Below are 23238 nucleotides of genomic sequence, written 5' to 3' on the forward strand. Positions count from 1 at the left end.
TCGTTTAAATGTCCGTGACGTCACCGCGCGAGCCGAGAAGCTCGTTTGCAGATCGTGACGTCATCGCGAGCAGAGAAGCTCATTTGAATGTCCGTGACGTCATCGCAAACGGAGAACCTCATTTGAATGACCGTGACGTCACCGCGAGTGGAGAAGCTCATGTGCATCGCCGTGACGTCATCGCGGGGCCGCCGTGAGGCGATCAGCTGGTTTCCTTTTTTTCTTTTAATCGGACCTCGATTTCGGGTGATCGCCTTAAACGTTGAAATTTCTGTCGTCGTCATTCGTGCGATTCGACGTTTGAATCGTGTAACTTTGCCGCGCTTCAGAGCCGTGTCGCCGTTGTTAGCGTTAAGCTCGCCGTCCGTTGGTTGGGGTTTGCAGCCGATGAGTCAACTCGTTGTTATTTAGACTCAATAATAATACTAAACACATTGTCCTGCGGAGGGAGCTGGTAGGAACGTTGGGTTGCTCGGTCAATGGCCTGCAGGGTCAACGGCGGCGTGGTGTATTCCGCAAATATGGTCGACTGTGAGGGCGGGCACAAGCCGGCGTGAGTAGGTTAAACGTTGAGTTTTATAAGGGCACCACGGGGTGACCAGCCCCACCCCACCCAGCCCCACGCCTCCCAGCCCCACCCCTCCCACCCAGCCCCACCCCTGCCACCCCCACCCAGCCCCACCCCTGCCACCCAGCCCCTCCCTGCACGACGGACACAATAATCCCCTGTGGGCTGGTGTAACCAGGAGGTTCCGACCAGTATAAACGTTTTTGGGTTTAGATCGCGTTATTTATAAATGTGTCGTAACCCGCCACCACCCGACACGGCCAATCAGTAAAAAAAAAGTGTCACGTTGACAAAAGACAAAATAGTTCATTACATTAACCCACCGGTGTGTTGAAGATTGGATCCACAACATTTACTATTCATCTGGAAAATTGCCCGATGATGCTGCATGTAATTACCAGCGAAACGTCGTACTACTCAAAAGTTGGTCTCGTATCGAAGTCGGTTTGTCCGCCGCTCGTGCGTGCAGTTTAAAAGGCTCCCAGTTCACTTCAAAAACAACAACAGCAGCAGCAACAAATGATATTGTTGTTGTTGTTCAACGTCATGGTGTATCGTTCGTTATTTACGATAGTTTAGCGTTTCGCTTGTAAAGGCTGACATGGATTGCGTGTGTTGTGTGCCAAGCGGGTCTTCCGACACTTGACGGCATAGCCTCAGGGTGCACCTAGCCTGGCACAAGCGCCGTGGTGACATCCCCTTCACTTAGTGGGTAACTGGCTGTCGTAATAATAATAATTCCATGTATATGGCGCTTTTCATCAAGGATCTCAAGGGTTTATGGTCAAGGCGCCACGGTGGCTAGGAGATGTTAACTACCTCGCCTGGTGTGCAGGAGGTTGTTAGTTCGACCCGACCCTGACGCCTGCTGTATATTTGGAGTTTGCGTGTCTCTCTCTCTCATCATCACCACGGTAGCTAGGAGATGTTGACTACCTCGCGTGGTATACAGGAGGTCGTGAGTTTGATCCCGACCCTGACGCCTGCTGCTGTACATTTGGAGTTTGCGTGTCTCTCTCTCCCTGTGGCTTTATTCCGGCTCCTCCGGTTTCCCCCCTTCACATTAAGAAACATCATCACCACGCCTTTCGAGTATTTGGCTGCTGCTATACATGTCCACGTGATGCTGAGATCAGCCACTTGGTCGGGCTATCATTTGTAATGGCTAGGATCGCTTCTGAAAAAAAACTACGTAGCTGGTAAAATTTTAATTGAAATAGATTTTAATATCTACGTGGGCTGAAGTTTGGGTTTGTAGTTGCATCGACAGCTAAAAGGAGGCCTAGGCGAATCTAGTGGCTCTGTGTACGTACAGCACAGTAATACAGTACCAAGTTGATTGTAATTTGCCTTCATTTCCAGTTTTTTTTAATCTCAAAACATTTTTTTTTTACAATTGTACATGATTAATTTTGCAAGTTTTAAGAATTTTCTGCATGTTATAAGTTTGTGTTTAAAAAATATATATATTAATGTTAAGCTTGTGCATGTAGTGTTTGTGTCATTTGCTTGGAGAGGCTTTGGCTATTACAACTTTAAGTATATATATAATTTAATTTTACTCTGTCACAAAAGCTGATTTGTTTTTGTTGTCGCTTAAAGGACTATTTGATGTTTGCCTCTCGGCCCGAGCATGGAGACACGCAAGCTTGGATCTGACAGGTACAGAGTTCCATTTCACCATTTTTGTACAAAAACTATCATTTACAGCCCTTCCTGGATCCACTGCTGGGTGAGGGCCTCCGGCAACATCGGAGATTGTTTGACCGTTTGGTACTTTTGCCACGCCCGCCAGCACAGGTTTTAGTGAAAACCGATTTGTATATCGCTGGGTTAAGAGCGCAATGCACTAATCACTGCACCACCGTCCCCAAAGGTCGCAAATGGGTTTTGATTCCTTACCCGTACCCGGCCGCACCAGGGTCGCAAACGGGTACCCGTACCCTACCCCTGGCTACCCGTACCTGGCCGGGTATCGGGTAGGGTACGGGTACGGGTACCCGATTGCGACCTCTGGGATGAAGCCATGTTGCAGGCTTGGGTGGGTTGATTCTAGGAACTTGAATTGTGAGAAGAGACAAGACGTTGGGAAATGAGTGACAAATGGTTACTCACCAGTGACTCACGGCCTACCCATACCCGTACCCCGCCGCACCAGGGTCGCAAACGGGTACCCCCTGCCATCTTGATCATGTGCTGACACTCAAGAGATTCACGTGTGGTGGGGCAATGTGTGAGTGCTGCCACCTCTTCCACGACGTTGCCAGCATTAAGATGGAAGAGGAGACCAAATTCCTTCGAGATGGGCTCTCTAAAGTACCCCCCCCACCCCCCGCTAGTGGAGACTCACCGGCAGTGATATGAGCAAGTAATTGCAGGTCCGCGCTTTTACTTTTAATACACTGTACAGGGACTATCTCTACTTACGAACATTTGACTTACGAACTTTTGGAGATACGAACAAACCAGTTCGTATGTCCAGTGGCAGCTGTTTGGACCGAGAGTCGTAAGTTCAACTGCCGCCCAATAGGCGGCGGTGGTGGCATCTACATCTGCAGAACAATGAAGAACCAGTGGCATCTACATCTGCAGGAGATTTTACAACTTTTAAAGCCATTCCCCGTGTTTAGTGTACACGCCGTACAACACGTTTTGAATCGACAGGAGTAAAGTTGGACTTACGAACGAATCGACTTACGAACAGACCTCTGGAAGTAAGGAGTCCCTGTATGCAATAAATTATTGTCATTTCAAAAACTAAATTTTCCTAAAATTACGAGGCCATTGGTTTTCCATTTTTAACAGTCTCAATGTTTTTTTGCTGCTGATCGTTACGCAGTTGGCATAACGGCTGTGCATATGCAGTACTCATAAAACCACGTACAGATTCATAGTTACAGTATAGAACCAGACACACAATTGTGGAATTTTTACACGTAATGTATATAAAGTGTATATCCCATTCACAATGGTTTAAAGCTTTCATGACTGCAGGGATTCATCTTCTTGGTTCTTTCGGTAAAGTCACGTAGACGCTGTCTTTCCGACAGACCTGTTCTTCAGCTGAGGACGGCTGCTTGCGTTGTGGCCGAAACGTCGTGAGAATTATTTTATTATGTTTAATTTTTATTATTTTATTATTTCCCTTCTACGTGACTTTACCGAAAGAACCAAGAAGATGCGTAGCTTCAGTCGCATTCCAGATGGCCGCAGAAGCACATCTGATGCAATGACCATCTTTGTTCTATTGTTAGCCAAAAGCCGCTATGAGGATGACCGGAGTTTTTCCATTTGCCTGTGACTGACTTATTCTTTCCATCCATAAAACAAATATGCGCAGTGTTTTTTGAAACGGCATCTTGAAATGCGGTCACATATGCGATTGAAATCCACATTGCATGGACTCCTTGCACGGAGCCAAAAGTCAGAGGCCCATATAGACACATAGACCCACATATGTGCTCATAGATAGATCTGTAGTCACACAGAGTACTGCGATGATATAAATGTAACTTTCTAACTTTTCTCTGCAGCCTCTGGATATGCAGTCACATTGTTACGCCACATTAACGAAACATTGATCGTATTTAAGATGTTTACATTCTAGTTCCATTTGCACAGAGAAGCGCACCTCCGATTATACACTGGTCAACAAAAAAAAAAACACTTTTTTCTGGCCTGGACTTTTGGCAGCTGTTTTAGACTCATTTCAGGGTGCTGATTCCAAATCTGATCTCAGATTTGCTCTATCACATCTCATTTTTATGGTATCGGCATACCCCATTTTCATTGATTTTACCCGAAATTAACTATGATTGCAAGTTGTTGCGAGTCAGTGCCTGCTTTAGTGTTATAATATGGTGCTGTATTTTTAGGATAGTGTGTTCATAATATCATTTTATGTAGATATTCACATTTATTTAATATTTTTCTTCTGCAGTTTTTATTGAAAATGCAATATTTGATATCTCAAAAACCTGATAGACAAAAACTGATGCCAGATTTGGAAATCAGCACCCCAAAATTACCTTGATACCGTTGGAATACCTTATGCCAGCAAAAGTGTGTTGACCAGTGTTATTAGCACGGTTGGCTTACGTGCGTTGCGAAAGAAGTTCAACATACACACACGGAGATGCACACAAGCATTTTACATTTTCACGGGAGTGTTACTCATTGCCCCGATGCCTTTGTTAAATTGGGCTTTTACTGTGCAGTATTTAACTTGCCTGACTTCTTACAAACGCTTGTGCATTTGTGCCAATGCAGCTCCGAAACCTTCCCTCCTCTCGACGGGACAAAAAATCAGCGGCAATCCCGCAAACGCAAAGCCAGAGATGATGACGACGACAATGACGACGACAACAATCGGGAGGATGGTGATGGCGAGCTTTCCATGCCCGGCACCTCGTGGCACGGGCCGTGGACCTCTTCACGCGCCAACTCCAAGCCGAGCATCCCGGCCAAACCCGATCGGCGCCAGCAGAAGCCGACGGATGAACCGCCCGTCAAAAGGCGCGCAGTCGGCAAGCCCACCGCACCGGCGACGAAGACCCGGCCACCGTCGGCTTCGTTGGCGGTTTCAGCCAAGAAGGGGGAGAAGTTGACGGCGCCCGGCAGTCCGGGTAGAGTCCTAACGCGCGCCGCGGTGGCGGAACTGTTGGAGCGTCGCTCGGAGCGTGTCCGTCGGTTCGAGGCGAGCGCTAACGAGCGCGATAGCGCTGTGAGACCCGCGGAACCGCGCGGCGTGGCCAGGCGGGATTCGCAGGGCTCGTCGCGCGACGGCCAGGGCAAGGCCGAAGAAGCGGCGATCCCGAGGGCGACGGGAGGCGAACGGACGGGGCTCGCCTTGAAGTGCAAGTCGGCCCGGGTGGCGAGTCGAAGCAAATTGGGAGAGAATGTGCAGAGCTCCGGACGAGGGTCCGGCAAGAAAGAAGGAGCGGTTCCAAGCGCCGTGAAACCGTCTCGTCGTGCGGAACTTGAGCGCGACGACGACGGCGGCGCTGTCGGGGAAGGTTCTGGAAAGGGTTGGTCGTTTTCGTGGAACCGGGTTCGGCCGCTGGGGGCGGAGGGACGTAGGCCGGCGACACGGCCCGCAACCAAGGAACGGGCAAAACCCGCGGCCGCTCGGCGGGGGGCGCCGGAGGCGGAGTGCCGTCTCAAGGTTCCCGCGAAGAAGCGGGCGCCGTCCGTCGCGAGCGAACCACCCAAGGTCCAGTTGAAAATTGGCCCTAGCAGGCTGGCCGTGGTACCCGGCGCGGGCCGAAAAGAACAGGGCCGGCTGACGGCGAAGAACAACACAGAGCTACGTGCCGGGCGGGAGGAGGAGGAGGAGAGGGCGATTCCGGAATTGGCCATAAATGCAGTGCGGGTGAAGGAGAGAGGAGGGCGCAACGTGGGGAAGAGTGTCGTGGAGCGTGTCAGACCGAATGTGGCGGTGGTGCCGCCAAAAGCACGGCACGTGGTGCAGCCGAACTGGGAGATGAGTGCCGTCGTCGAGACAGAAACGGTGAGAGTCACGGCCGGAGAGCCGGAGTCCTGAGATGTCTTAGTCTGCCTCAGTGAGTCATAGGTATTAATATTGTGCCCTAAGAATCGTAGAGGTGTGTTCGTCTGGCTATATGAACCTCGGGCATTAGCACTGAACCGTGAGAATCCTAAATGTGCCTTAATCTGGCCCTACAAGCCTTGGGCACGAACTCACAAAGGAGAGAACGTGTCCCAAGAGCACAACCGCTGCAGAGATGGAGCATTGAGATCAGCTCATGTGCAGGAGTGAGATGGGACTCAGGATGGTGAGGGATGGTGACGTCATGGGGAGGCCAGCAGTGGATAGACAATGGCTGATAATGATAACATGCCTTGGTCTGGCTCTGTGAGCCTCAGTAATAATGACCGCTGTACGGTGATGTTACAGTGGTCCAAGTTCGAATCTGTGCGGTACGATACAGTAACACGGAATGACACAGTTATTTGTCCCGCCATCTCACAGCGTGGTGCGTACATCGTATCTCGCCAGAGCATTACTTATGGGTCAATTGTTTTCGCTTAATGCATCTGCCGCGTTAAAAACGAGGGCTTACCGCATATGCCAATGAGACGGAGGTCCGCGAGCTTCGGTCGCGCGAACCTGAAGCCACGGCAGAGTACAACGGCCGTCGTAACGCTCCTCCCTGTTCTTCCGCAGACCGCGTATGGGCACGACGACCCTCCGCGGTCGGCGTCGTTGCCTGTCGTTGCCGATGAGGGGGGCGGCGGGCAGCCGTGCCGCATGGAGGTGGACTTGCCCGCACCGTCTTTCGCCGGCGGCGGAACTGCAGGTGACCTGCGCCAGCCGGCTGGCCAATCGGCCGGCCGAGTGGGCGCCGTGGTATGCCGGCCCGCGGCCGCGTTTACGTAGCGGGCGCGATCCACGACGAGGGAGAGGGACTCCTCGCGCCCACGTGTGATTTGCCGTAATGCTCACCGACTCGCCCAACCCACTCGGCAGCCTGCTCGCGCGGTCCATCGGACCTGGAACTCACCGTCGCTGCCCTATGTTCGAGACTCTTGGCAGAGATTTAACCAGTCCGGTAGAAGATGCAAGGCAGCTCACAAAGTCTGCATATTGCCCGCTCCTCAGTTCCAATCGGGGCCGACGGTTGCCATGTATAGTTCCACTCGATTATGTTGCGAGTAGTTTTTCGAAATTGGCAAATTGGCACCCTGACGCCGGCACAGAATGTCAAGTGATCTTTAATGCCCCGCTGTGAAGCAGACGGGGGCGCGGTACCGTTACGCTTCATGCGCACCGCCGCAGTAGTAATCGGGGAGGGGGGAGGGGTTTGAGGGGGAAGGGGGGGGGGAGGTGGGGAGGGGCAGGGAGGGGGGCGGCCGCTGGATCCGAACCGCGAACCTCTGGTCGAGCGTCGAACGCGCGCGAACCGATTGGCCGTCTCACGGCCGTGTTGCGCGACGCGTCGTCGCGTCGACCGCGTCATCACGGTGACCGCAGCTCTGCGTCGCGTGTGCCGTGTCTTGTGTAGAGCCCTGCCGGCTGCACGTGGTCCTCGACACCAACGTCCTCCTGCAAGAGCTGCCACTCGTGCGTCGTTTGAGGGAGTGGCACGTGCCTGGTGAGCTCCCTGCGACGGTGGGGAAAGGGGTCGAGGTGTGGGGATGGAGGGGGCTGGTGGGGGACGAGGGGGGTGGTTTCGTGTGTGGGAGGCAGGGGTCCACTCAGCCTGGTGCGGTGTGTAGTCAACATGGCCACGGGTAGTGCAGCGGTCGGCATGCTGCGTGATGAACCCAGCGACCCGAGTTCGATTCCCGCTCACGGCCACCGACACCAGTGATGGTTATCTGAACCAGTCTTGGGCCTCCTCTAGGTCAACTAAGCCTCAAATGAGTAAACATCGCCACGCGGGAGACGAACGCGATTGGGCGGGGTGCTGGCTACCCACCGCTTCGTGTGCCGTGCCGGCCTTCATAGGTGCTGCTCGCTACCAGTGTTTGAGTTTTCAGTTTTTTTCAGTTTCATTTATTTTGTATAGACATGTGAGCCATTCGGCTCTTGAATCGGGTGCAATCGCAACAAACAAAAACATGAACAAGAAAACATCTATAAGTGACTATGCGCAAACAGAAAATCCATGAAAAAACAGCAAAAATCTTCCAGAAAAAGCACCATTCACCAACAGTCTGTCTGTGGCAGGGGCGGCGATGGTTTTGTTTGCCGGGCCGATGCGACGCAGGCCAATGCTGAGCAGGAATAACGCGGCCTCTGTATCGTACAGCGCGGTAGGTTTATTCAGCGTCCACACGCGACTGCTTCTCAAGCTGCTGTGGGAATGTCTTGGAGAGAGGGGTGGCCAGTCATGGGGTCTCTGTTGTGAGTCTGGGCCCCTTTTGCGAGTCTGTGAATCCCTATGTGGCTATATGGATCCGTGTATGGGTTTATGAGTCTCTATGTGAGTATATGGTTCTCTGTGTGAGTGTATGGGTCTGTGGATATATGGGTCTCTATGTGAGTATGTGGTTCTCTGTGAGATAATATGGGTCCCTGTAGATTTATAGGTCACTATGTGAGTCTGAAATCTCAATGTGAGTCAGTTATATTAATTCCACAGAGAGAGGTAGATGATCATATTCAGAGGAAATAAGGGCTTCATCTTCGTCGTGACTAGGGGATGAGAGTCGAGAGCACGCAGACCACTTGTGCCGCCTGTCACGTGCTCCGTGACTGTCGAATGCTGCCCAGTTGAGCGACCGGCTCGACTACGAGTGTCAGTCGTGCGTCGACTGACCGTGTGTGCGCGCACGCGTCTCTCTCGCGCGCCATGCGTAGAGCGACCGTCCCAGTCCTGTGCCGTACGCCTGCCTCCGTCCCATGCCGCGTGTTGAACAGCTGTTACCGGCCCTCGAGCCGTCGTGTGTGTTTCGAACGCCTGACGCCGCGCAACCGAGCAGGCCGTCTCTCGTTCACCGCCGTCGGCTTCGTGGGGGCCGGGCCGCAGGTCTCGGCGCCCCCACGCTGCTCGTGCCCTGGGCGGTTCTGCAGGAACTCGGCTCCCTCAAGGGCGGGCGGCGTCGGGCGGCGCAAGGAGCCACGGCGTCGGCGGGGGGGGAGGAGGAGGCGGACGGGGGCACGGCGGCGATGGTGGAGCGCGCCACGAGCTACCTGAACGACTGCCTGGCACGCCGACTGCCGCGCCTGCGGGGCCAGTCGGTGCAGGAGGCGAGCCAGCGTCCGTGTGAGTGGTCATCGCGGGCGCGGGCACGGGTTGGAGTACCGAATGATTGCAGGCAGTCCCCCGCGATACGAGCGTTCGACTTGACAAACATCAGCACTCACGGACGAACCGGCATTTTAGGGCTGTTATTTTTCACCGTCCGACTTGCGAACGTTGGGTCGTACTCACGAACCGAACCGCGGAACTGTTTTGTTCGGCGGAGCGATCCTCCGCGAGACGTAATGAGTCCCGAGTATTCCGCGTGATGCACAAGTGTTGTTACACGACAGCCGTAGGGCCTTCTGGGAGTGCGTAATGTATACAGAATTGTTTCAAGCGAGCCTGACTGCGGATGAGACACCGCATGTCGAACCCGGTCCAGAGTTCGCTTGTGTTACATTAGCTATGGTGACGTCGGCAGAGCGCTTCTGAGAATCGCTTATAAGTGGTTTTCTCGTCAGTGAAGCGTCAAACTCATGTAGGGTGGCCTCGGTGGGTACCTGCAAGATAAGAGCCGTCCATTTGGGTCAGTGCATCCCGTAACCTCAACGAGGACATGTGGACATACAAATTGACGTGAAAAACGGGGGCTACGGTGAAGGATGAAGGATGGCGGTGGTGCTGTCGTTGCAGGCGGCCTGCTGGAGGAGTCTAACAACGATGGCGTTCTGCAGTGCAGCCTGCAGTGCAAGCAACAGCACCCGTCCGCGCGCACTCTGCTGCTCACGTACGCCACACACTTGTGCGTTTGGGCACACAGATGCACACAACTAAGGCAAGCATCCCCCACGACGGATTTTAACAGGCTGTTGATGCGAGTGCAATTGGTGGGCACCTTTGAAGGTCAGCACGGTGGGTGGCCAGCACTACGCCCGACCGCCTTTCTCTCCCGAGTGGCGATGTTTACACACTGCACTAGGTACTCATGTGAGGCTGAGTCGACCTAGGGGAGGCCCAGGACCGTTTCAGATAATCGTCACCGGGTGTGACCGTGATCGGCAATCAAACTCATGTTGCCGGGTTCATGGCGCAGCGTGCTAACTGCTCCGCACGTGGGCACAAAGACGAAAGACACACACGTGTGTGCACTCGCGTGCACGCGCACACACGCACACATGCACACGCGCACATACAAGGAGGAAAAAGGACGAACAGCCAGTGTATGATCACGTGATCGATGATTCACGCTGACCGTCTGTAACCCAGGTCTCCGGCAGGTAACAAGCTCCCTTGTGTGTTTGTAAGAAATATCAAGCGTAGACAGAGAAGACTTTTTGGAAACGTTTGCCGGGTTTTTTAGCGTTAATGTAGATGTGTTGAACTTCTTTTGCATCGTACATAGCCAACTGTGCCAATCGGAGGTGCGTGGGAAGGACAACAAACTAAACACAACAAGCAGTTCTGAAGAAATGAGTTTTCAATATAGACCACGTAAGAGTGCATAGCTCCCAGCAGGCTTCCTAATAAATCGGAAGGAAGAGCGTTCCAGACGGCCGCAGGAGCGCATCCGAAAGCGCGAACGATGCCGCGACCGTCTATGTTCGACGACCCAGCAAAAGCCGCCGCCGCCGCTGCGAGGATAAGAGTTGACCACAGCGCTCGTACGCTGACCTCTGACCCGCTGACCTGCCGACCTCTCCCACCACCCCTCTTCCCAACACATCCCCTGCGTACTCAGCGACGACGTGAACCTGTGCTCGAAGGCGCTAGTGAGCGGGCTCAACGCGTGCACCGTGCGCAACCTCGCGGCCGAACTCGGCCGGATTGCCGACGAGGAGGCCGGCGCTCCCGCCCCGCCACGGCGCGGTAAGCTCGGCGCGTCGGCGATGCCCCCTTGCCGGGTGGTCCGTGACCGCGCGGCCGTTGAACTCTTAAGCCGCCACGGGACACCAGCGTGCCGACGGGAACTCCTTAGCCCTGACGAGTGGCGGGTCGTAGCTGCCGAGGTCTGCTCCATGTTTCTTCCGATCTTGGCGCTACACTCCCCACAAGCCTCCCTGGGGCGGTGACACGTTTGTACGTTTGTGTGTTGAACTTCTTTCTACATCGTACGTAGCCAACGGTGCTAATCGGAGGTGCGGGGGGAAGGACAACAAACTATGTGTCTCTGTGTGAGTCTATGGGTCTCTGTGTGAGTCTATGGGTCTCTCTGTGAGTCTATTCTATGTGTCTCTGTGTGAGTCTATGGGTCTCTGTGTGAGTCTATGGGTCTCTGTGTGAGTCTATGGGTCTCTGTGTAAATCTATGGGTCTCTTTGTGAGTCTATGGGTTTCTGTGTGAGTCTATGGGTCTCTCTGTGAGTCTATGGGTTTCTGTGTGAGTCTATGGGTCTCTGTGTGAGTCTATGGGTTTCTGTGTGAGTATATGGATCTCTGTGTGAGTATATGGGTTTCTCTGTGAGTCTATGGGTCTCTCTGTGAGTCTATGGGTTTCTGTGTGAGTCTATGGGCCTCTGTGTGAGTCTATGAATGTATATTGAACTTCTATGGAACCGTACGTAGCCAACGGTGCTAATTGGAGGTACGGGAATCGGACATGGCTGAGTGTGACCGTGTTTGCCGCCTGTTGCATCTCTTGCAGTAAAACTCATTAACAAAGTCCAGCCTTCCCGTACGTCACGTGAGTAAGGAAGTACACTTATAAATGCGCAGCTCTTATAACCTAGGCTATCACGAGTACGCAATATTTGTTACGTTGTAAGCTCTATGAAAGAGTAATATCTTGTATTTCGTACTGAACTGCTTAAACGTCTATGAACAGTCTCAAACACGCAGAAGTGGTGAGTTCAAGGCTGATGGACCGCTGAGTAGGTGAGTGGGTGGGTGAGCGAGTGAGCGAGTGTAGGTGAGTTCCATGCCAATGGACCGCTAAATAGGTGAGTGGGTGGGTGAGTAGGTGAGTGAGTGGGTAGGTAAGACTTAGGCCGATGCACCGCTGAGTAGGTGAGTCTGTAGGTGAGTCAGAGGGTGAGTGATACTGGTCGGAACCTCCTGGTTACACCAGCCCACAGGGGATTATTGTGTCCGTCCGTCCGTCGTGCATCCAAAAATGGGAGGGGCTGGGTGGGGAGGGTGGGGAGGGGCTGGGTGGGGAGGGGCTGAGTGGGGAGGGGAGGGTGGGGATGGGCTGGGTGGGGGGTGGGAGGGGTAGGGCTGGGTGGGGAGGGGCTGGTCACCCCGTGGTGCCCTTATAAAACTCAACGTTTAACCTACTCAAGCCGGCTTGTGCCCGCCCTCACAGTCGGCCATATTTTCGGAATACACCACGCCGCCGTTGACCCTGCAGGCCATTGACCGAGCAACCCAACGTTCCTACCAGCTCCCTCCGCAGGAATGTGTTTTATCTGTCCCTACTGGCATACAAGCCTGTGAAACATAGCACCTTCTTGATGTCCTTGTGTTATAAAAATGGCATGAATACCAAATGTACTTTATTATTCTATGTACATGTTTACAGCCTGGGCCAATTCTTCTCTTCCCCAGTCGCCCCGTCCAGCCCTGAATGTCAGCTGGCCGCTGGGATGGACCATTCCCGTGCACGAGCGGGGGACCGTACCGCTGTCAGCACGAGAGGGCAGGGTCCAGCCGTGCACGGGCAGAAAGATGCCGGCTATCAGCTGACTCAGCGCATTCACCAGTTGCTGCACACGGACTTTAAGGATGCCCTCGCTGCCATCGTGGAGGAGGAGATGAAGCTGGCCTACGATGACAAATGGCTGGACGTGCGTACATTTGCATGGGTCTGCATGTCGGCCTGTGCGCATGTGCGTGTTTGTGTGCGGTGTGGGGAGCGGTGGTGTAGCGGTCAGCGCGCTGCCCTATGAACTCGGCGATCCGGGTTCGATTCCAGCTCATGGCCAACACCAGTGACGATTAACTGGTCGTGGGCCTCCCTGAAGTCGACACGGCCTCAAATGAGTACCTAGTGTGGTGTGCAAACATCGCCACAAGGGGGCTGGGCGTGGTCCTGACCACCCACCCCCTCGTGTGCCGTGCCGGCCTTCATAGGTGCTCGCTAACAGCACTTGCCCCAACAGTCTGTTAACGCCATACGGGGGATCTTTCTTTTTGTCTTTTTGGGGAGCGGTGGTGCATCTGCCAGTCACCCATGGCACCCGGGTCTGTCCTGTGACCTCCTTGCCAGTGAGCCTTTGACACTTGACGTGGCCTCAAAGTGCACATAGCCTGGCAGTAAGGCCACGGTGACGTCACCGCCACTTCGTGGCGAATGGCGGCATGTGGTTGTCGTTTCTGGGGAGCGTCGGTGCAGCGTTTGGCGCGCTGCGCTACGAACCCGGCGACCCGAGTTCTGAGCCAGACAACCGCTGTCGACTACCCCCATGAGGTGGCACTCATTTTATTGACCCCGGCGGGATGATGGGTCGAGCCAACCAGCCAATCAGACTTTCCTCCTTGCGAGCCACTCGCTGTCTCGCTGAGCCACCCGGCACCCGGCTAGGGAACGTGTAATTTTGTAATTTCCTCCGCTGGCTCCGACAGCGCTCTCCGCCGACCGGGAATTGAACTCGCGTCGCCGGGTTGATCGCACGTGGCGCACGTAAACTGCCGCGCCCTTGTGCCGAGTTTTGAAATCTTCTTTCCCCGCCCCCCCCCAACCCCCCGTCAGGTTGTGTGTATGCCCCCTCCGTACACGCTGGCGCACGCCCTGCATTGCCTGAACAAGCACTGGAGCGCCGTGTTCGGCTCGGTGGTGCGCCGCGGCCTGCAGCAGACCGTGATGGCGCTGCAGAAGCAGCAGCACCGGCGTAGGCGTCGCACGCTCGCGCAAGGACGGATGGCACTCGCGAATGCGCACATGCGCAGATGCACGCCGCACGTGCACTCCGCACGTACACGCCACACGTGCACGCTGCACGTACACGCCACACGTACACGCCGCACGTACACGCCGCACGTACACGCCGCACGTACACGCCGCACGTACACGCCGCACGTACACGCCGCACGTGCACGCCACACGTACACGCCACACGTGCACGCCGCACGTACACGCCACACGTGCACGCCGCACGTACACGCCGCACGTACACGCCGCACGTACACGCCATAGCTTGCTGAATCTCGTTGAGGAGCACACAGCGAACTCCGGTCATCCTCGCAGCAGCGGTCACCGCATCGAGCGATTTCAGATGCGCTTCTGTGGCCGTCTGGAAAGCACTTCCTTGCGATATAAGGAAGGTCTGCACTTTTAAATAATCTACATTGACACGTGCACGCCGCACGTACACGTCACACGTACACGCCATAGCTTGCTGAATCTCGTTGAGGAGCACACAGCGAACTCCGGTCATCCTCGCAGCAGCGGTCACCGCATCGAGCGATTTCAGATGCGCTTCTGTGGCCGTCTGGAAAGCACTTCCTTGCGATATAAGGAAGGTCTGCACTTTTAAATAATCTACATTGACAAAGTAATTTCTTTAGAACAGTTTTTTTGTGTTTAGCTCCCCCACACCTCTGATTCGCACGGTTGGCTACGTACGGTGCAAAAGAAGTTTAACACGAATACATCGACATACATATTTAAAGCACACCGCGTACACATATCACACAGCGTGGGTACACTACACACGCACGTCACAGATCACACACAACACATTGACAGAGATCGCCCCGATAGCTTTTACAGGCTGTTGGGGACAGTGCTGTTAGCAAGCACCTATGAAGGCTGGCACGACACATGAGGGATGGGTGGCCAACACCATGCCCGGCCGCCTTTGTCTCCCCAGTATTGATGTCTACACACGGCACCAGATAAACATTAAGATGGAGTCGACCTAGGTGAGGCCCACGACCGGTTCCAATAGTCGCCACTATTGTTGGTCGGGCCACTGGGTTCACCGCGCAGTCCGCTACCCGCTCCCAACACACAACACACGCCACACACAACATGCACACAACACAACATGCCACAACATATGCCACGCAACATATGTCACACAACACAGCACACACAACATGCAAAGACAACACAACACACACCGCACACAACACGCACACAACACACCACATGCCACAACATATGCCACACAACATATGCCACACAACACAGGACACACAACATGCAAAGACAACACACACAGCACACACAATACACACCGCACACGCAACACACAAATACAATACACACAGCACACACAACACACAAAGACAACACACAACACACACCGCACACGCAACACACACCGTACACGCAACACACAAATACAACACACAATACACACAGCACACACAACACACAAAGACAACACAGCACACAAAGACAACACACAACACACACAGCACACACACCGCACACGCAACACACAAATACAACACACAGCACACCACCACGCGCGTTTGGGTCTCCCCCGGCGCGCGGATCCTTTCACCCCAGCAGTGGACAAAAGCCCCCACGCGTCTGGCGACGCTGACCGAGACGTGGCCACCTCCGCCCCGCCCCGGCAGGTGTGTGGGGCAGGAAGGACGTCGCCGACGTACGCTGGGCCCCGGCGTCCCTGGACGGTGCCCTGGCGATCCTGCGGGAGTTCGGGAAGCGCTCCGAGTACGGCGGCTCCATCCCCCGGGCCTACGCAGCGCTGATGCCCCTCAAGCGCCTCGGCAATCAGGTGACAGTGGGGGGAAGAAGGGGGGTTTGGGCGGCATTGGCCACATGGGGGGGCGAGGGCATCAGGGCTTGGCTGTGGCGCAGGTGTGGTGTGCGATGTAGCCGTGTGTGGTATGTGGACGTGGCGTGCTTTGCGCGTGTACGTATGTTGTATGCTGTTGAACTTCTTTCGCGCCGTACGTAGCCAATCGGGCTAATCGGAGGTGCGGGGGAAGGACAACAAACTAAACACAAAAAGCAGTTTTATAGAAATGAGATTTAAACCTAGATTTCAGAGTGCACAGTTCCAGTGGCTTCGTGGTATCCGAAGGAAGAGCGTTCCAGACGGCCACCGAAAGAACCAAGAAGATGAATCCCTGCAGTCACGAAAGCTTTAAATCGAAATTTAGACGCCGCTTAATTTTTTTCGAAATTCCCCAACTTGCCCCCCCCCCCCCTCTCAACGTCAAGGAGGTGGTGGTGGCGGTCGGAGGCGACGAGGTGACAGGCGACGAGGTGGCAGGCGACGAGGAGGCGGCCGACGACGACGTCGCCGCAGCGGAGGAGGAGGAGGAGACCGCGAGCACTCGGAGCGCGCCGAGGGCGGCCGAGGGGCCGGCGGTCGCGGACGCCGGCCCTCCCGGCGCGGCCGCCGGCCCCGCTAGCGGAGACCCCTGGGAGGTCTTGGAGGACGTGTGGAGGGCGGTCGACCAGTCCAGGTGAGAGGGACAAAGGTAAAGGTGCCCCCCAGCTCACCCGGTTTGCTTGGCAGTGAGCGACGACAGATCTCACCGTGTGATTCTATAAACAGTTTTTCTACCTGTACCAGCAAAATCCCACTGAGCTACGTAGCTCATTTTCAGAAGCGATCTGACCATTGCAAATGATCGCTCAACGAAAGTGGCTTATCGCGTGGAAATTTATAACAGCGGCCAAATATCCTAAACGCGTGACGTTGATTCTAAATGTTGATTGAAAAACCGGAGGGTCTGGAGAAAAGTCCACACGACCACGGGGAGAGAGACACGCAAACTCCAAATATACAGCAGGCATCGGGGTCGGGATCGAACCCGCGACCTCCTGTATACCAGGCGAGGTAGTTAACATCTCCGAGCCACCGTGGCGGACAGGGCCCTACCCTCAACGAGAGAGGGTAGGGCCCTTGTGTGCCCACGCCACGATCCAACTTCGCCAAAGTTGATAATATTCTCGCAAATTGCGTGTACTCGTCATGGAGCATAAACTATCACGCGAACTCCGGTCATCCTTGTTGCGGCGGCTTTTGTCTAACCATCAAACAGAGAAGGTTACTGCATTACAAATGCGCTTCTGCGGCCGTCTTGAATGGTCTTCTCTCCGATATTAGAAAGCCACTGGAGCTATGCACTTTTAAATCTAACTTAAAAACTCACTTCTTTAGAACTGCTTTTTGTGTTTGGTTTGTTGTCCTTCCTCCGCACCTCCAATTAGTGCGGTTGGCTACGTACGGTGCACACATACCCGTTTTTTACCGATATCAAAGCCTATTTATTTATTTTACCCTTTTTGGCCAGTGTCAATCCAATGTTTCATTACATATACAAATTATTTTAACTACGACGATGATGATGATGACGGTATTGACTACGATGCCGATGACAGCATTGACAAAGAAAATGATGATGAGGAGGCTCTCACTGACGATGACGGCGGCGACGACAGCGACAAAGCCGGTGTCGCTGCCCCGGATGGCGCGTGCCATTGTTTCCTCCCTTGTGCCGCCGTGCCAGGGAGCTGATCTGCGGGCACGCGGGGCGGCTGACCGGCAGCACCGGAGTCTCGTCAGTGGCTCGGCCGGATTGGGCCTTCCTGCAGGAGCTGGTGCCGGCCGTGCGCACCCTCGCCTCCTCCGTGGGCGCGTGAGTGTGACGCCACGTGGCCACGGTTTTCCTATCTCGTACATTTGTAGAACGCGCTTCTATGGAGGCGCTTAATGCGATTCAAACCAAAAAAACGGCGTGAACAGTGGACATGACGTGGATGGCAGGGGCTCGCGAGGGGATGATGAATGGGTGGCCATGGTAGAGTGGTGCGTAGGGGATAGGGAAGGGTAGGGGAGGGGAGGTGGTCACGATCGAGGGTGGGCGTAGGGGATAGGAAAGGATAGGGGAGGTGGTCACGGTAGAGGCGGGCGTAGAGGATAGGGGAGGGTGTAACGATGGAGGGGTGTGTAGGGGTAGGGAAGGAGAGGGAAGAGGAAGAGAATGGAAAATGGGGAAGAGGTTGGCTGTAAGAGAGGAATGGAAGGAGGTGAACGAGAGGAATTCTTAATGTTCGGAGTGAATGCCCGAGGTTCGTAGAGCCAGACTTTAGGCACGGTTAGGGTTCTGAGGGTTATGCATTAGTATCCAAGACCAGACTAAGGCAGTTAGGATTCTTTTGGATCAGTGTTAATGCTCGAGCCAGGTTTTTCACGACAGTCGTCGCTGTCTCAGATCTTGGCTGTGGTGGTGATACGCAGCCTCGCTTTGTGTTTGTGCCAGGGTCCTGGAATCAAACTGCAGTGAACACAGCATCACTCAGCTCTGCAATGTCCTGCAGGGCTTCGTGAACTGCCAAGTGGTGCGCACACCCACACACATACAGACAAAGATCCCCCGTGTTGCCTTAACACACTGTTGGGGCAAGTGCTGTTAGCGAGTAGGACCTATGAAGGCCGGAACTGCACACGAGGGGGTGGGTGGCCAGCACCACGCCCGGCCGCCTTTGTCTCCACAGTGGCGATGTTTTACACATCACGCTAGGTACTCATTGAGGCTGAGTCGACCTAGGGGAGGCCCAGGACCGGTTTAAATAATTGTCACTGGTGTTGGCCATGAGCGGGAATGGAACTCGGGCCGCCGGGTTCGTAGCACAGCGCGCTAACCGCTACACCACCGCTCCCCACACACCCACACACACGTATAGACGTCAGCCATGGATCGGTCGTGCAGTGATTAGCTCACCGCGCTACGAACCTGACCCCACCTGAGTTGTATTCCCGGCCATGGCGCTACTATCAGCAACCAGTCCTGGCCCACTCGCCCCCCACACTCCTGCTAACGCTTCAGCGACCCCACCCTGACGAGCAAGGGGGTGAAGTGTGACCAAGCAGACCCCCGTTCACCGACGAGTACGTACATACTGTACCGTACGTTGAACTTCTTTCGCTCCGTTCGTAGCCAATCGTGCTGGTCGGAGGACACGGCGTCAGGAGGTCTTGATCGCAAAGTGGATTGGTGAGAGGGTCTACAGAGGGATTTTTTTAAATTCACAGACTTTCATGAGGCCTGCTGTTTATTCGGATTTTGCATGTCTCTGTCCCCGTGGTCGTGTAGATTTTTGTCCGGTTTTTCCCTCGGCAGTTAGAAACATGCGTTTAAGACTTTCGCTGCTATACATTTCCACGTGATAAGCCACTTCGTTGAGCTACCATGTGTGATAGCCAGGTTGCTTTTGAAAAAGAGCGAGATAGCTTAGTGGGTCTTACACAGTAATATACAAAACAATGTTTACAGTTTATCCACTGTTAGAGGAGTGCCTCCCCGCGCCAGACTTAATTCCAAATGCTGGTCTGTACGTGTCAGTGAAATGTGGGGAGCGGCGTATGAGCGCACGGTACCAAAGTTCTGTTGTTATTTTTTGCCCATTGCCATTGCCCCGGGCTGTGCACAACACAGCCCCGCAGCAGCTTATCGCAACCAGTTCAGCGGCGGTGCTCGCCCAAACAAGAACTATGGAGGCTCATGCCCCCGCTCTGTTTCCAAGATACGACGAGATCGGGCACATTTCAGGCGATTTGCCTTCGTAGGCACAATTCGTTAAGAGGAGGTGAATATTAATACCGCGGTCGTAGCGTCCCATTGGGGAGATATTTTCGACCACCGATAGATTGTCAGGAAGGGTGGGCACCGATAGTTTGTGGGTACGGAAGGGGCAGGGAGGAGATTTAGGCGAGATGAGTGGGTCTTGTAAACATGCGGAAGAGGAAAGCGCGGCAGGAGTATTGAAGAGGGCCATGAGTCGCGATGGCGGTGGCGATGAAGGGGGCCGACTAGGCTGTGGATGTTGCACACGAGGCATATCCTGATGCTAGCCCCAAAACAATAGGATGCCAAACCAGCCGCGGGTAATAGCCCTAACTAACCAGCATCTCACTAGTCCGAACCCTGATGAGCCAACCAAATGGTAGTCCCTACTTCGAACTAGCCAACTATTTCTAGATTTGAAGCTTTCGTGACTGCAAGGATTCATATTCTTAGGTTTTTTCGGTAAAGTCACGTAGGTAAAAAATTAAAATTAATAAAAGTAAAAAAAAACAACTATCCACGAGGACTAGATCTAACGCGCTAACCACAATGACCAGCCCAAACACTCACAATACCTCTGATCCAATACCACTAGCACTAGCCCTCTCGCCCACTTAAATCCTACCTGCAAGTCTAACCAACTCTACCAACCGGACACGAGCGCGATAGTTCTACCCCTAACCTCAACACGAGCACTTCGGCAAGACACCGTTGACTATTCTCTTTGCGCCGATCGGTAATAACCCAGAGCAGCACGGAGGCACAGGGCCTCTTGTCCCGGGGCTGACACTAACGACCCTTATACTAATAGGGTTTTTCCCCTTTTTTCTGGCAACAAAACTGACACCTTTTGCAAGGAATCATGCTTACATTAACCACAATACTTGCAGTCAAATGCAAACAAAAAAACAATACTCTGATAATTTATGCATTGTCTTTGAATCTGATTGGTCCACACCAGAGACAGCTTTCTTTGGAGCCTAGTCTCATATGGTATTCGACCAGATGACGCCAAAAGGTGCACAGTTCAAAGAACTAATGACCCTTGTTGGTTTCTCCCATGTTTGCGAGTGCGCTGCAGCTGAGGCTTCGACAGTGCACGCTGACCCCACAGAGCCTCTTCCAGTGTCTCTTTGGTCCACAGCAGAGGTGAGATATGGCCACTAAGTGCCCCGGTTTGGCTGGGACAGCCCCTCTAAAGGATTTGTGAAGAACATGATTTTGTCCCGATTTAATATTTTCTGGCCTCGTACGCCACTCATGATCAAGACAGAAGGCGGGGCTACCCGAGTAGTGGGCGGGGCTACCCGAGTAGTGGGCGGGGCTACCCGAGTAGCGGGCGGGGCTAGTCGAGTAGTGGGCGGGGCTAGTCGAGTAGTGGGCGGGGCTAGTCGAGTAGTGGGCGGGGCTAGTCGAGTAGTGGGCGGGGCTAGTCGAGTAGTGGGCGGGGCTAGTCGAGTAGTGGGCGGGGCTACTCGAGTAGTGGGCGGGGCTAGTCGAGTAGTGGACGGGGCTAGTCGAGTAGTGGGCGGGGCTAGTCGAGTAGTGGGCGGGGCTAGTCGAGTAGTGGGCGGGGCTACTCGAGTAGTGGGCGGGGCTAGTCGAGTAGTGGGCGGGGCTAGTCGAGTAGTGGACGGGGCTAGTCGAGTAGTGGGCGGGGCTAGTCGAGTAGTGGGCGGGGCTAGTCGAGTAGTGGACGGGGCTAGTCGAGTAGTGGGCGGGGCTAGTCGAGTAGTGGGCGGGGCTAGTCGAGTAGTGGGCGGGGCTACTCGAGTAGTGGGCGGGGCTAGTCGAGTAGTGGACGGGGCTAGTCGAGTAGTGGGCGGGGCTAGTCGAGTAGTGGGCGGGGCTAGTCGAGTAGTGGGCGGGGCTACTCGAGTAGTGGGCGGGGCTAGTCGAGTAGTGGGCGGGGCTAGTCGAGTAGTGGACGGGGCTAGTCGAGTAGTGGGCGGGGCTAGTCGAGTAGTGGGCGGGGCTAGTCGAGTAGTGGACGGGGCTAGTCGAGTAGTGGGCGGGGCTAGTCGAGTAGTGGGCGGGGCTAGTCGAGTAGTGGGCGGGGCTACTCGAGTAGTGGGCGGGGCTAGTCGAGTAGTGGACGGGGCTAGTCGAGTAGTGGGCGGGGCTAGTCGAGTAACTCGAGAAGTTCACGCAGCTCCGCGAGCGATCCGAACGGCCGCTTCGCCTCCTCGTGGCGGTGACGTCAAAGGCGCATTTCGGATAAAATTAAAAGAGAAAAAGATTAAAAAAAAACACATTCCTTCAATTTCGATTTAAAGCTTTCGTGACTGCAGGGATTCATCTTCTTGGTTCTTTCGGTAAAGTCACGTAGAATGGAAATAATAAAATAATAAAAATAAAACAGAATTATTTTATAATGTTTTATTTTTATTATTTTATTATTTCCATTCTACGTGACTTTACCGAAAGAACCAAGAAGACATTCCTTCAAACGAAACTCCCCCCGCCCCCCTCATCGCCCCCCCACCGCGTTTGTCGTGAGGCCCACGCGCGTAACGTCTCTCTGTCCGCCCCCCCTCCTGCTCCCCCGTGCCTCGTCGCGCCACTCCCCGTGTGGCAGGGAGAAGCTGGAGATTGGATGTGCCCAGCTGGTGGAGGCGGCGGCGATGCTGGAGGGAGCGCGTCTGTCGCTGATGCCACACGCACAGCTCGCCGGCTGGTCCTGAGCGCGAGTTGGGGGGGTCGTCTCCCCCCCTGGCCCCCCCCGCCCCCCCCCCCCACCCCTCCCGCTCCTCCTTACCCCTTCCCCCATGCTTTGTCAATTGAATCGGGGGGCCCCAAACGATGACAATTTTCATCGCTAGCCGGGAGTCAATTGTTACACGCCCAATTTAATAGAACTACTGCGGTATTTTTTTTTTCTTCTTCCAGATAATAAAACGCCCTCCTCCGGAAAGTAAAGCAGCATCCCCCCAAACTTTCAGCGATGTCAATAAAAGTTGTACAACATCAGCTCTCTCGCGCACGCATACATACACAACAATAGGGGCAATGTCCCCACTGGCTTTAGAACACGGCGGATAAAGCGTGCGTCTGTTCGCAGCCTTGCTGACTGCAACTTACTCTTCAGAGTTGTTGCTGCTGCATTCGTTGGTTTTTCGGAATAAAACATTTTACTGAGCCGATTTGAATGTTGCGAACGTGTTCAGTTTAGCTCTGGGGCAGTCTACAAATGCAGTACTGCATTGGCATGTCACTATTGAAAAACTCCGAATACCTGGTGAATATAATGAATCAAACATAACCCCTATGATGTTCTGGTCAACTTTGATGTAATTTTCTGTTCAATTTCCCAATTCACTCAATGACCCGTATATGGGTCGCCAAAACTGACACGAACATTGACAAAAGATATAAAGCAAACGTTTAAGCGGATTCTTGGAATTACTTTGAGAGACAGAGAGGATGACTTGAATTGAGGAATAAACGCAGTTTCGAAACATCGCCACATCGACTGCGAAGAAAGATGGGACGCGTCATGCCTAGCATGGATGATGCTCGGACCATCTCA

The 23238-nt window shown here is 54.0% G+C and overlaps 1 protein-coding gene across 1 annotated transcript; it reads left to right on the forward strand.

The window, feature by feature from the left end:
• The first annotated feature begins 123 nt into the window (after window positions 1-123).
• Window positions 124-22440, forward strand: SWT1 (SWT1 RNA endoribonuclease homolog). The gene is made up of 17 exons (XM_078616003.1): window positions 124-246; window positions 2171-2230; window positions 4838-6077; window positions 6756-6888; window positions 7594-7683; window positions 9064-9300; window positions 9913-10006; window positions 10958-11085; window positions 11860-11898; window positions 12762-13000; window positions 13906-14044; window positions 15744-15928; window positions 16354-16601; window positions 17652-17780; window positions 18405-18483; window positions 20791-20858; window positions 22288-22440. Exons 2-17 carry the CDS (start codon window positions 2202-2204, stop codon window positions 22391-22393), a joined length of 3183 nt encoding a protein of 1060 aa, XP_078472129.1. The 5' UTR covers window positions 124-246; window positions 2171-2201; the 3' UTR covers window positions 22394-22440.
• Window positions 22441-23238: the final 798 nt, after the last annotated feature.

The sequence above is a fragment of the Lampetra planeri genome, chromosome 49 (assembly GCF_965212315.1).
Source record: "Lampetra planeri chromosome 49, kcLamPlan1.2.h2, whole genome shotgun sequence".
NCBI lineage: Eukaryota > Metazoa > Chordata > Hyperoartia > Petromyzontiformes > Petromyzontidae > Lampetra > Lampetra planeri.

Excerpts from the sequence above, each read along its gene's own strand:
- SWT1 (XM_078616003.1), top strand. The coding sequence starts at position 2,202 with ATGGAGACACGCAAGCTTGGATCTGACAG. Across the intron at positions 6,078-6,755 it reads CCGTCGTCGAGACAGAAACG|ACCGCGTATGGGCACGACGA; the intron begins GTGAGAGTCACG and ends GTTCTTCCGCAG. Across the intron at positions 7,684-9,063 it reads GAGGGAGTGGCACGTGCCTG|GTCTCGGCGCCCCCACGCTG; the intron begins GTGAGCTCCCTG and ends GCCGGGCCGCAG.